This window comes from Lissotriton helveticus, chromosome 1_2 (genome assembly GCF_964261635.1).
Source record: "Lissotriton helveticus chromosome 1_2, aLisHel1.1, whole genome shotgun sequence".
NCBI classification, from domain to species: Eukaryota; Metazoa; Chordata; class Amphibia; order Caudata; family Salamandridae; genus Lissotriton; species Lissotriton helveticus.
In genome coordinates, this window is record NC_136058.1 from 146,672,958 (window position 1) to 146,686,819 (window position 13,862).

Sequence of the window (13,862 nt, forward strand, 5' to 3'; positions counted from 1 at the left end):
TATCAATATTGGGACAGCTCCCCACCACTCAGACGGAACCTAATTTTTCACCCTACATTACTTCAAACCCCAGTGTTTCAGGGCTGTGGGAGTTTTCTCTTGGGCATGTTTGTTTCCAAAGATACATGTTTTGCCAAATTATTTTAAATATACATATTACAACTATTGTTTGAAAACATGTACATCACAGCTGCCTAATGAGGTGAAGAGCCATATCAGATTGTCTGGATAACTGCTGACTATATACATGAGATGCACAGATCCAGCAATGAGATGCATACTTTGGACAGCATTAGGGTAAATGATTCCAGCAGTTACTGGGCTGACTGTGCACAGTATAGGACTGGGATAGAATAAAGAGCATGCTTGCCAAACTGGAGGTAGGGTGACAGAGGTTTTAACTCAGGGGTGTTCGGAGGCTGTATTTATGCCAGTTTTTGTGGATAAGCACCATGTAACTGAATTGCATTCAGGTCCATTGGATGTAAACATGTCCATAAGTGCATAAATGCATAAACAAATGCCTTAAGAAATATCCAGAAAATCTGGCATGGATCCAGCCCTTCTGGACCTAGATGAGGTCTGGCAAAATTATCTGCTGGGATCTGAGAGGAGAAAAAGTGGTTCACAAAAACTCTACCCTGGGCCTTCCTTTCACAAAGAAAAGGCTAATTAAACAAGAGGTACCAGCAAAGCTTAGCAGAGTAGTGTTTGGGGCAGGCATTCTCTGAATGCACTGTTAAGCTCAGAAACGAATTACTGGGTTGGGGAGGGAGAGAAATCAAGCGGATGTTAAGCATACAGGGGCAGGTTGAGCACACCCTGGCCCCCAGGCCCATGTGGGGGGATCCGCAGGGACCCCTGCCTCAGTAAGTAGAATTTTAAAAAGCTGATTTTCTCACTGGTATTGAGGTACTACAGTGGGACTCCGCGTCAATCCGCCCCCACCCCCCATTTGATACCGTGGTACTCTCGCATTGTGGTGGTACCGTGGTGCTACTGCCGTATTCAAAATAATATTATATAATCCAGTGTGTAGGGGTATAGACTGTATGCCCAGAACACAAGCTCTGATGGACAATTTTTTATTACTGTCAGTTATGCCAAAGTAGCTCCTTAATATGGAATTTGACACTTCCTCGTGTGTGCTAAATAGTACATTTGCTTTTAAAAACGTGATATTGGGCTACGAATATTTTCGCAGTCATGGCATAACTATGTATAGCATGCTTCCTTGCTCAGGATCAATTCTTTGGCATAGCTGGGCGCAGCTTGGAACACCAGCAGCAAGCGGCTAAGCAGTTGTCCCCCTGCTTGGGACCAGGGAAGTTCAGAATGTAAGTGAACCTTGGCAAGCAAAACTCTTCACATCGGCTGCATTGGAATCATCTGTTTGTATAAACTTGTGTTTTTTTTTTGTTTGTTTATTATAATTTGATACGTTGTTGACACCCGTGATTAACTGCAGGCATGACACTTTGGAATGCATTGTATAAAGTATGTAAACAGAATTATGCGGTTTCGTAATGATGTTTAAAGATTAAATGAAAGCAGTAGTAATAAATACAGAGATTAGTGAATTAAATGAATAGGCAGATTACTAGCTTTCTTTATGTATCGTCTGGTGCAATACTCCACTATTTTGCAATCGAGGTAGTTAACCCTAAACCAAAATAAAATACAGATTAATAGTTTTGAACGATAAAATGAATTCACTATCCAGGATTTATTGTTAATATCTGCGTCCTTAATTAAGGTGAGATAATTATTGTCTATTACAAGTAGTGTCCTTTAAAATGGGGCATAACATGAGGATTTCGGTCCTGTGCTCTTCAAAATCCGCATGCACAGGTATTTGGGGAATGCCATGCACGCTACCCTCGACACCGGACAGGACACACCTGCCTGTCCTGCCAAGTATCACACATCATGCGTTAGACTAACGCATTTCAGTGCGATGGTCCGCATCACCGCCCTGAAATGCAGTGTCACTCATTTATACACCTCCTCAGTGAAGCAGGAGCGCTACTTAAGACTGTGTGTCTCTGCCTACAGGTGCCATTTAGCACCATGCACAATGCACAGGAGTGACTATTGAGTTTTAATAGCCTACCACTTTGCATTATTACTTCCACCCAGTTGTTCAACCATTAGACAGTTGTGTAATAGTTTAAGAACAGGAATGCGCAGCACATGCCTGAGATGGACCACAACTGATGAGGCTAAAATCATAGCTAAAGCAACTCTGTTTGGACCTTAAACCAATAAATAAACATAGTGCCAAGTTTTGAACTATTGACCTCTGCTATGTATTGTTTTTGCTGAAAGCTAATAAAAGATATTACAAAGAAAAAACGAAAAATGAACTTTTTGTATAGTGTGGTAATATTACTTCACTTGCAGGGATGAGTACATTCGGAAATAATAATGGCATTGTTTTCTGTTCATGTTATTACATATTTGAAACCATTGTCCAGGACGGTTTCACATAAAATGAGAAGAGTTATTACATCACTTGTGAAGAACAGGCTGCACAATCTGTTCTCGAACCTCCTGGCTGATGAGTTAAAGGGAGGGTGCCCTCGCCCCGATACTGGCGCAGAAGCGGGCTTTGCTTCGTAAGACGCTGGTCCTGGGGCGTCCTAGAAGACAACATAACACTAGTGACCCTCTGCAGGTTGCACAACTGCTTCAGTTCACACTGTACACTCTTTATTTAAAATTAATGTTTATGTTTGTTTTATTCTCCACCAAAATGAAATACATTAATAGCATCTTTGTAATAGTTTTCAGAATATTTAACAAGCATTGGTAAAGCCGCTAAGCATGGAATATACCTGGAAGTGCCTCTTCTGTGTGTTCACTTACCATCAATGCACTTAATCACTTATCAGCCCAGCCGTGCAAGGGGGAGGGAATTCAGGTAGTGGCAGCTATCCCTAGCGATGGCTTCTCGGAGGTAAAGGCCCTCAACAACCTGTCCTCTCCCGATCCTTCCTGCTTCCTGCTTCCGCCAGCAGCTAGACCGCGCACAGCCGCATTGTTCCAACTGTTTCCCCCTGTCCTTGCTTCACTGATGAAGTATAAGCTCAGCATTCTGACATTCAGCCAGGAGTATCTCCCAGAACCCTCTCAATGTGCCTTCTCTAGGCTTTATGATCCCACCTACTATCAGTTTCCCCAGCTGTGTATCCTCAGGTTAAGTTGGCAGACTTGCAAGCTATGACTATTTTGCTGAATTTTTTTCTCCAAAATTTCAATCTCACCTATTTACGCATTTATAGCGATTGGCAGACTGCAGTAGCAAGAACCCTGGAATCCTAGGTCAGTAATAAGGCCTTATGCCCCTCAAACACCAGAATTTCAGTATTTCCTACTCCTGTGCTCCTGAAAGTGTTGCACTGTCTTACAAAGGGAAACTCTGCACTACAAAACTGACAGTAACGTAGTAGAAATAAACATATATTACCTCTGTTCCTGCATCCTTGAGTGAGCCCTGCATTTACTTGTGTGAATGGAGGGGCCTATTTACAAGCCGTTTGTGTGACGTTTACAACACGCAATGTAGTACATGCACGACACAAATCTTAAGTGAGATTTATGAAGCCACGCAAGGCCACTATGAGTGGCCCTGAGTGCCCCCCATGGATCTGGGGTAAAGCATCATAGCGCAAATTGCTGCGTTGCCTTATCTGCGCAAAGGAGGCATTCCATGGGTGTTGCGTGGGTGTTCCCACGAAACTCCTATGGTTTTTAATGCATTCCCAGATTTACCAGAACTGGTAAGCCTGGGAATGTGCCAAAAAGATACGCCTTCCCAGGAGAGGCAGAATGAGCAGAAATATCTTTATTTCTCATTGGTATTTCCTCTCTCTATGTGTGCTGCATTCTGCATTCTGATCTCGTTTTCAGAAGTACCTGGGATTGGTAAATTTCGCTAGGTGCCGGCTGACCCTGAGCCTAAACAAGGCAGCTACCCGCAGACCAAAAAGGACTTTTTGACAGGAAATGTGATAACTTTTCTATAGTCTCAGTTTTGGGTCACTCCTCTCCCAGCGATAGGTTGGCCCCACACGTGCTATTCCATCAAGTGTGGGAATGCAGGATCGTAAGACCTTTGCTATTAGCTGTCGAATTTCACCGTATTTTTGGCTACTTTTTGAATGTCAATTTTCACAAAAACAGTTTTTGAAAACCATCTCTCACAATCACATGGGAACTGACAGCAGTTATAATGTTCCCTAAGAGAATTAAAAAAAAACAATTCTTCATTCACTCCTTGCAAATTAAGGTGTTCGCTCAGTCAAGGCTACATTACGCAATAAGCATTTGGAAGGCAGAAATTCAAAACACACTCAAAGTAAGTATAACTCACCGGTTTCCTTGGGCACTGAGCAAGAGTGCAGTTGCAAATCCGCTCTGTGGGGACATGTGGGTGCTCGGATATTGGGCCAAAGACGCCATGCTTTCTTTTCTCAGGGCTGTTTAAGTCTTCCAGGAAGCTTCTCACATTTGCAGTACCTAGCTCCAGGTTGTTTCCTTTCTGAAGGTTCAAGACCAAGAGAAGCAGAAGCATTAGTGCAAACCAGGATCTCAGATACCACTCTTACCTTTAATGCGCAATCACGTGCCACTTATGGGCGTTCCCATGTGCAAATGAATACCCAGTAATCTTAAAGTCATTGGGCCTCATTTATGAGGCTGTGCGTCACTTTTACGCCGCCAGTGCGTCACTTTTTGTGACGCACCAGCAGCGTAAATAATGTGCCTTGTTGCACCATATTTACAAAGTGACGCATCTAGGTAGATGCGTCACTTTGTAAACCCCTGCGCCACATTATACCTGCGCCAGGTATAATGTATGCAAGGGGGGCGTATTGACGCAAGGAAGAGTCGTAGAAGTGACGCAGTGAAATCTATGAGATTTCACTGCGTCACTTTTAGGACGCCGTTGCGTTGAAATCTTGCGCCTTCCTCACAGCAGGCGTAAGACTTACGCAGGCCCTTTCACATGGGGCTTTCCCCATGTGAAAGGGAGCATTGCTGGAGTTGCGTCACTTTTGTGACACACTCCAGCAATGCGTCACTTTTGCGCTTACAGATACGTCAGAAATACTGACGTATCTGTAACTCCTTGCGACATGATGCGTCATACATTAAATATGACGCATCATTGGTGTCGCAAGGAGTGCGCAGTGAAAAGTGACGCATCGCTGTTTTCACGCAGCGATGCGTCACTTTTCATAAATGAGGCCCATTGATAGGTTCAACTTGTCAACCCTTCAAAGAGCAAGATCCAGGAAGGGTTTTCGGGTATCCACAGTGGATATGTATGTTTCAAATGTACATTTCACAAATTTCAGTGAAGATTAAATTTTTAATTGTTGTTCATTCGAAAAATACTTTTAGATTTTATTGTTTGGCGGCTCAACGAGCCCAGGCATACCTATTTGTTAACATGAGCTGAGGAACACAACCTGCTAAACAAGCTAATTTGTGTAAACATTTGTAAGCACAATAATCCATGCTAGATGCCTGCCCCTAATATCCTTTTACTGGTTTGCACTCCGTGAGATCATTAGGAAAGAAATTAAACTGGTGGAAAACAAAATACATTACATCACTTAAATGCGTTTTATCGTTTACATGAGATACGCAACCCCTCTTATTCTGAACTCAAGTTTGGTCTTGACCTTTGACCCTGCACTCTTCGAAGTCATTGTTTGAACAATTTCTTCAAAAGGCAAATTTTAATGATGTGTTTTATAATGCTTAGTACAATTAAATAAATCAGCAAATGCAGTGAATTATCTTTCAGCCTATTATAGAATTAGCTGGGATTCGTGTTGACTAGTTTTGTGGCGAGTGTCTCTTTTTAGGTCGAGCCTAGCAGCAGTGCAAATGCGCTGCTCCCTCTGCGAGGCATGCTGTATTAGGGTGTGCAGTGGAAGCCCCGCCCACTCTCCACCCATGTTTGTCATTAGCTTGTGTCAGTGTCCTTCTTAAATGATGGCTTCTGATTCGTAAATAGGCTTATTAGTCTCTCCTTGGTACCGCCTTGTCCCCATTTGTAACTTCCCACGAGGACTGGCCCTTTTACTTCGGCTGTTACAGGGTACCTGTTCTTAAAGTTGTAAGCACTATTTTCTTTATTGAGTTTCTCTCACTGGAGGCACAACTGCTTTGTGTACATTTAGCTCGCCATGCGCGCTTTTTCTTTTCAAGCAGCCCGGGACAATGGCGTGCTTCTTTCCAATGCCATAGTTCTAGCATTTAAATGTGAGACCTATTGCATTGCAAATATTTTTTTTTTTAGTTCAGAATAATTTTATTAAAGTTTTTAGAATAAATGACAGAAATAGACAATACAAAAAATGGTAGCATGGTCAATGAAACCTTAACAATTGATAAAACAAATTGGTAATGAAAACATAATAGGTCAATATATTGCAAGAAAAATATAATCAATCAGAGGAGAAAAGAAAACTAGTAGAAAGGGAAGGGAAAAAGGGCAGGGGAAGGAAGTTAACATATTATATCATCCTATATAGAACAGAGTTACTAACAACATACAAATAGTGTAGATATAAAAATCACCATTTTAAACAAATAAATAGCGGTAAATACTTTCATAGTGATAAATAGGAATCGATAGGTGACCAAAAAGACTGATAAGAGTGAGAGTTATGATTAATTCCATGTAAGGATAACTGTGCACCTGTTCGTGTAAAAATGATCCAAGACCACCAAGCATGAACAGATAGAGACGAAGCATCTTTCCAACAAAAAGTGACTGATTTTAAAGCAGCTGAAATTAAGAAATTAAACAATTTTTCTTCTGAAACAGTGAGTTGATGTACAAGAGCAACCGATTTACAAATTAACAATTTATATGAAAGAACATCCTGAATAGGTAGTATTTTTTGCATAACATCCCAAACTTCAGACCAAAATTTTGAAATTAAGGGGCATTCAAATAACATATGTTGCAAGGAACCAGGATGAATCTTACAATGCCAACAAGTATCTGATGGGAGTCATTTAGCACGGAATAGACGTAATGGGGTCCACAAAGAATTGAACAGTATATATGCATTTGTCTGGTATAGAGATACAGGTAACCAACCAGAAATACTATTAAGCCAAATAACTTTCCAAGAGTCAATAGATAGAGAAAGGGAAAGTTCATTATTCCAAAAGAGTGAAATTTCATTTAGATTAGTACCTATTGAAGTAGCTAATTTTTTATACAAAATTGAAACTGCATTAGAAGAAGTAGATACAGCTTGAACATAAATTATCAAATCCGTTGTAACTGCAGATGGGATACCATGTGGAAATGAGTCTAAAATAGAATTACATAAAGACTGATATTTAATAAAGTCAACATTAGGTAACTGAAACTTTGATTGCAAAATATCAAAAGGAATAAATGCATTGTCACAAAATAAGTCTTTAAGATAAAATATACCAGCCTTATTCCATGAATTCCAAAAAGTTACATTTCTATTCAATTTAATAGCTGAACTATTCCATAGTGATAAATCAGTAGTAGTATTCATAGGGGAAGCAACATTTGAATCTAAATCATTAAACATTAGTTTGGAAGATTTGATAATAACAGAACGATGGATAATTGTAGATTTATGAGACATAGTAAGCAAGGTGGGTAATGGGAAAAGATGAACAATCGATTTTTCTATATAAAACCAAACAGGAGGTCTTAGTAAAGGAGAAGAATTAAACCACAGAGAACTTTGTTTCAATATAAATGCTTTATGGTATAAAAGAAAGTCAGGTACGCTGAAACCAGCATGAGACTTTGGCAGTTTTAGTTTTCTGTAACTAATTCGAGGTTGTTTATTATTCCATAGAAATTTAGATAACATTTTATCAATATCTTTATAAAATTTCAATGGAAACTGTGTAGGTAGCATGGCAAGAGAATACAAATTTTTTGGGGCAATATTAATTTTAATAGATTCCATTCTCCCCCACCAAGTGAGATGAAGGGAAGACCATTTGGAAGTTTTAGTCTTAATATAATCAATTATAAAATTACTATTTAATTTTAATGTTGTTGAAATGGACGACGAAAATAAAATACCATGATACTTTAATTTATGTTTTTGCCAAATAATATCCGCCATGGGTAACATGTCAGGGGTACAAAAAACATTTAAGGGGAAAAATTCTGTTTTATTAACATTAAGTTTGTAACCCGATACTGTGGAATATTTGGTGATAATGTCTAATAAAGATGGAATTGATGAAATTGGATCACTGATGAATAACAACACATCATCAGCATAGGCTAAAGTTTTAAGAGTAACATCATTGATTGTAATACCTCTTATAGCATCACATTTTCTTATAAGATTAAGGAAAGGTTCAATCCCCAAAAGAAATAAAAGTGGGGAAAGGGGACAACCTTGTCGTGTTCCTCTAAAAAGGGAAAATTGAGTGGATATTTGACCATTGATAAACAATCGAGCAGTGGGAGCAAACTACAAGGCAGAAATCATACAAATAAACGAAGGGCCAAAATTAAAAGACAACAAGGTTTGAAATAAAAATTGCCAATGGAGCTTATCAAAGGCTTTTTCAGCATCTAATGCCATAATTCCAGAGGGAGTAAGTAAAGTAGGACTTTGTTCAATTACATGTAACAAGGTTCTCGTATTGTTAGCAGAATATCTATTCTTCATGAATCCAGACTGGTCTGGGTGAACAATAGAGTGAAGTACAGGGGTCAACCTAGAGGCAAGAATTTTAGCATATAATTTACAGTTTTGATTAATTAAGGATATAGGGCGATAATTTGAGACAAGGGTAGGATCTTTATTAGGTTTAGGAAGCACAATAATTAAAGCATCAGCAAAAGAACCTGAAACAGCCCCAGAGGAACCAAAAAAAGTAAAAAGCTGAAATAAGTATGGTAAAAGATGAGACTGGAAATCCTTGTAAAATTCAGCTGGAATACCATCAGGGCCTGGAGACTTATTTTTTTTAAGCGATTTTATGGCAGTTAAAATTTCATCAGTAGTAATGGGTAAATCTAATCCGAGTCTATTTGATTGTGAAATTTTGGGCAAATCACAAGAATTTAAAAAGGCATCAATTAATGAGCTGTCATGAAAGTCTGGTTTATTATATAGATTAGAGTAAAAATCCAGAAATTCTTTAACAATATCATTATGGGATGTAGCAACCTTGCCGTGAGAACCATGAATAGAGGTAATCTGTACTTTATCCCTTTTGATACGTAGATAATTTGCAAGGAGTTTCCCAGACCGATTGATATTGAAACGAAATCTAGCATTAGAATTAGAAAGTTGGACACCAGCCCTTTTACTGAGGATAGAATTAAATTCATAACGAAGCTTTTGTAGTTTAACTCGGTATTGAGGATTGTTGGATGTAATAAATAACAGTTCAAATTTCGCTATTTGTTTCTCTAGTTGTTTGATATTGGCATTAAACGACTTGTTTTGGTGGGCCATAATAGAAATTGTAGCACCCCTAATGTAAGCCTTAAAGGCATCCCACCTATTGACTATAGAAGTAGAATCTTCCGGATTAAACAGAAAATAATCTTGAATAGCTTTTAATAGTTTAGGTTTATTATGTTCATTAAGAACAATTCCAGTATTCATACGCCATCTAAATTGTTTAGAAAAGGAGGAAGATATGTTTAAAACAAAAGAAATCAAAGCATGATCAGAAATGTCAATATTACCAATGATGGGGCTAGTTGCATATTGAAGAAGATGTGCAGAAAGTAAAAAATAATCAATTCTGGAATGCGAATTATGGGGATTAGAAAAAAAGGTAAAACATTTATCAGTAGGGAAGTGCAATTGCCAAATGTCAGCTAACGTTGTAGTCTGAATAAAGGATTTAAAAGCATGAAAAACCTTAGGAGGACGAAATTTAATACTAGATAACCTGTCTAATAGTGGGTCAGCAATAACATTAAAATCACCGCCAACAATCAATGGAACTTTACCCAATTTTAACACCTCAGTAGTAATTTTAGACCAAAAAGTAGGGTCATCAGCAGTAGGGCCATAAATATTAAGTAAAAATAAAGTTGAATCATGAATTTTAATTTTAACTACTACATATCTACCCTCTGAATCTGAAATTTTACTTAAAACTTGACAGTGTAATTTTTTCGCAAAAAAGATAGCAACACCATTTTTCTTGCCATCAGCAGGAGACGAAACAATAGTATCGACCCACTTCTTTTTCATATAATGTAATATTTTATCTTCAACGTGAGTTTCTTGAACAAAGCATATATCAGCTTTACAACTTCCTAAATAATCCCAAATTTTGGTACGTTTAACAGGGTGTCTCAAACCTTTCACATTTAGAGAAATAACTTTAATATTATGAACATTAGCCATGAAGAAAAGAAATAAAGGAGGAAAACAGTAGAACAAGAAAAGGTGAAAAAAGCATAGTTGAGAAATAGAAGATAAATAGTAACTCTAGATTTGAGATAATAGGAAAAAATAAAACAAGGAGAAAAAAACAAACAGAGTACATGAATATCAAGAAAGAAACGCACATGCACTCTACTAAGATGACCGAAACCGTTGGAGCCTGAAGAAAATAAACATATTAACTGTGTCAGGATACAATAAAACGGTTACATTCAAGTATCCATGGAATGGTGTGTTTGCTGATCAATGAAATTACGTAAGTCATCAGGACGTTGAAAAGTTTTAGAGAAGTTGTCTTTCCAGATGCGCATAGTTGAAGGGTCAAAAAGACCATATTTGAACCCAAGACTTCTCAATTGGGGACGTAGAGCAGAAAATTCTTTGCGGATAGCAACAGTCTCCTTTGCAAAGTCTTGGTGTATAAAAATTGTATTCCCATTGACCATCAAGGAGGGGATCTCTCTTGCAGCTTTGCGTATCAAAACTAAATGATGGTGACGCTGAACTTTAAAAATCATTTGACGAGGCTTAGAAAGCTTAGGATTACAGTGTGAAGGAATCCTATAAGCTTTGTCAATCTCGAATTTTTCCGAAAATTTGAGTTGTAAAAGACCTGGAATCAAATTTTCTAAATACAGTCTGCAATTGTCACCTTCAACTTCTTCAGGCAAATTGAAAATGCGTAAATTATATTGCCGATTACGGTTTTCCATGTCAAGAAGTTGTTTAGACAAAGGAGATATTTTGGCAACCAGCGGATGAATAGAGTCAAGTTTTGCCTTATTATCTTGAATTTTAATGGCATTATCAGAGATTTTCATTGATAAACTAGCCATATCTTTTCTAACATTTTTAATTTCTGAGGCAATGGAGTCAGTATTACTACGAAGTGCTTGAATTTCCTCCAAAATCAAAGATAATGAGGGTTCAGTTGAATCAATAGCCTTAGATTTAATTGGAGGGGGAGAGATTTGTTGTTTGCTCTTAGAAGGCATAGAATTTTTATTTTCCATTTCAATAAAGCAATGAAAGTCAAAAAATTCAATGAAAATTTGCGCAATATGCTGAAAGATGAAAAGCAGCAAAAGAAAATCTTCAATGCAGCAAGTGCAGCAGCTAAAATGAGCTTTGGGTGTGGTTAGGCCAAAGCCAGGCCCTTTCCTGAAGGTAGCTCCTCCCCTCTGACTGACTGACCTGGCTGTTCCTGGAAGCAGGGCTGGGAGCAGGAGCAGAGTCGAGGAATACTGGAGCACCACCGATGAATAGCGCTAAAAAGCACCAAACTGGACAGGTAAAGCCTTCAGACGATGAAAAAAATCCATTTTCGCCGCGTTCCTGACACAATTCCGTCTTTAAAACGATAAAAATCGGGTCCGATTTGCCGGAGCTCCTCAGTCGGCGGCCATCTTGTCTAGCGCGATCGCGCGAATCCCTCGCATTGCAAATATTTTTATTTCAAAGCTGAGAAGCTAGACTGAACACTTGGCGAACTCGGCAAAACCCTCACTTCTACAGATCCTGGGCCGGCTTCTGGGCCAACGCCAAGGGCGGCGCTCTCCAGAACGGCGCAGGAGCGGCCTGCAGCAGTGCCCCATGCCCTTCGAATTATCCAACTTCATTTTGTTTAAACCGTTTCTGAATCGACTGATGGCATCCATGTTTGCATTTTTTTTGCTGCTTTTTTTTATTTTTTGTGGCGGTAAACTTTACCCTCCCCTCACTGCAAATTTGTGTCACACAGACAATTAAAGAGGGTGAGGAGGGGGTTACAAATTTGGTTCCACCCAGAGCGCTATCTGAGCAAAGGCCAGCTATATCCCCCCCCTCCACCCCTCCTCTTGCATCAGGCCCTGGGCTCGTGAGTATTTACCAATACCCGAAACAAAGGAAATATTAAAATAGGTCAAAAATCCTAGGGGACATTGAAACCAAATAACTGAATCGAAAGTATAAAAGCAAAAAGAAAAAAACATAATAGAACAAATGTTACTTAAAAATGAGGACGCAGAAAATATGTATCCGTGATGCTCTCGGTTGTATCCGATGCTGTATTTCGGAAGGGCTGGCATGAGAATAATAGCGTTCACGGGAAAATAATGCACGATATGAGAGCCTTGCCTAAATGGTAGATTTCAAGCATTCGTCCAGAAGTCTGTCATATCTTAGCTCATGCGTGATAGATTTGTACATGTGTGAACTTTCTTTGCTCACCACAATCTGTTTCTACGCTGCTTGGTCTTATTGGGAATCATAGAAATTGTTTGTGTATTGCCCATACTAAGCCCTATTGCAACAGCCTACTACTTCGTTTATCGATCTTGGTATGATGAAGGTCTGTGCCTACTGGGATTCCAATGTGTCGGCTGGAAGCTGCGCAGCTCTTGCGGCCATTTAACCCACTGAACTCGGTTACAAATGTTGATAGCGTGCTTGCTGGCATGTTAATATGCAGTGACTCCTATATATCGACGCCTCGCCTCAGGACACCAAGGCCTGCCCCCGCCTCTCCACAACCAGCGGGTGACTACTCCAAGTGGCCTGAGGATGCGTGAAAAGGTGCAGGCGGGTCCACAGCGACCCCAGGCGGATTGGCATTGCAATGATTAAAGAGAGGGCCAGGCGCCCATTCATCTGATAGTGTCACTATCCCACCATGTCACTGGGCGCCAGGGGCGACGCTCCGCAGGCTGCACTGCATAATTTATTAAGTATTTAGGTTGTATTATGTTAGCGTAATATGACCGTCACGTATTTGTAATATGTGCTGGATAGTTGGTGAGGCATGTGGTAAGCAGAATGAATACCCTCTAGTGTAACTGTTTGTGCTACCTTGTTGATGTTTCTTGGCGCTAAAATGTTAGAATCTCAGATGGTAAGGGCATTTTAGTGGCTGATGTTGAGAGAATGAACCGCCAAGTTGGCCCTGTTGGGATTATTACTCCCGTCCAGTCCTGCAGGTTTCCCATCAGTGCCTTTAGGCTTGTCTCACTGTGTTAAGAGTGTTTGCAGTCTCACTGCGTTGAGTGATTGCGGTCTCACTGCACTTGTCAGTGTAGGATCGTTTTGCCCACTTAACTACCAGACCCCGTGCAAATAAAGAACAGGATATGCATTTCGAAGTCTCCGCCTGAAAAGACTGCACCGCACTGATATGTATATATAAAAAAACATTTGCAATGCAATAGGTCGTGCATTTGCGAGAGTTTCAGCTATTGGCATTGTAATATAATTGACAAACTACGAGTTGTGTAGTCCTGTAAACACTAATAATCATACCATGGCTTTTTGTGACACATGCTCATTGGCTTCTCTGATCATATTTAAGCTTAATTGCAATATGTTTGTGTTATCACTTTTACGATCACATTGTAAGGTTTGTAACAAGTCTGAAACAAGTTTTAATCCACTTTC

General features: G+C 39.5%; 1 protein-coding gene across 1 annotated transcript in view; it reads right to left on the reverse strand.

Annotated features, from left to right (window-relative positions):
• CIMAP2 (ciliary microtubule associated protein 2) overlaps positions 1 to 13,862 on the reverse strand; it is a 204,049-nt gene that overhangs the window by 19,630 nt on the left and 170,557 nt on the right. Inside the window, exons 7-8 of the mRNA XM_078673440.1 lie at positions 4,376 to 4,543; positions 2,511 to 2,642 (exon numbers count right to left, since the gene is read on the reverse strand). Of these exons, the coding sequence (XP_078529566.1) occupies positions 2,511 to 2,642; positions 4,376 to 4,543 (300 nt within the window). The remainder of the gene's footprint in view (positions 1 to 2,510; positions 2,643 to 4,375; positions 4,544 to 13,862) is intronic.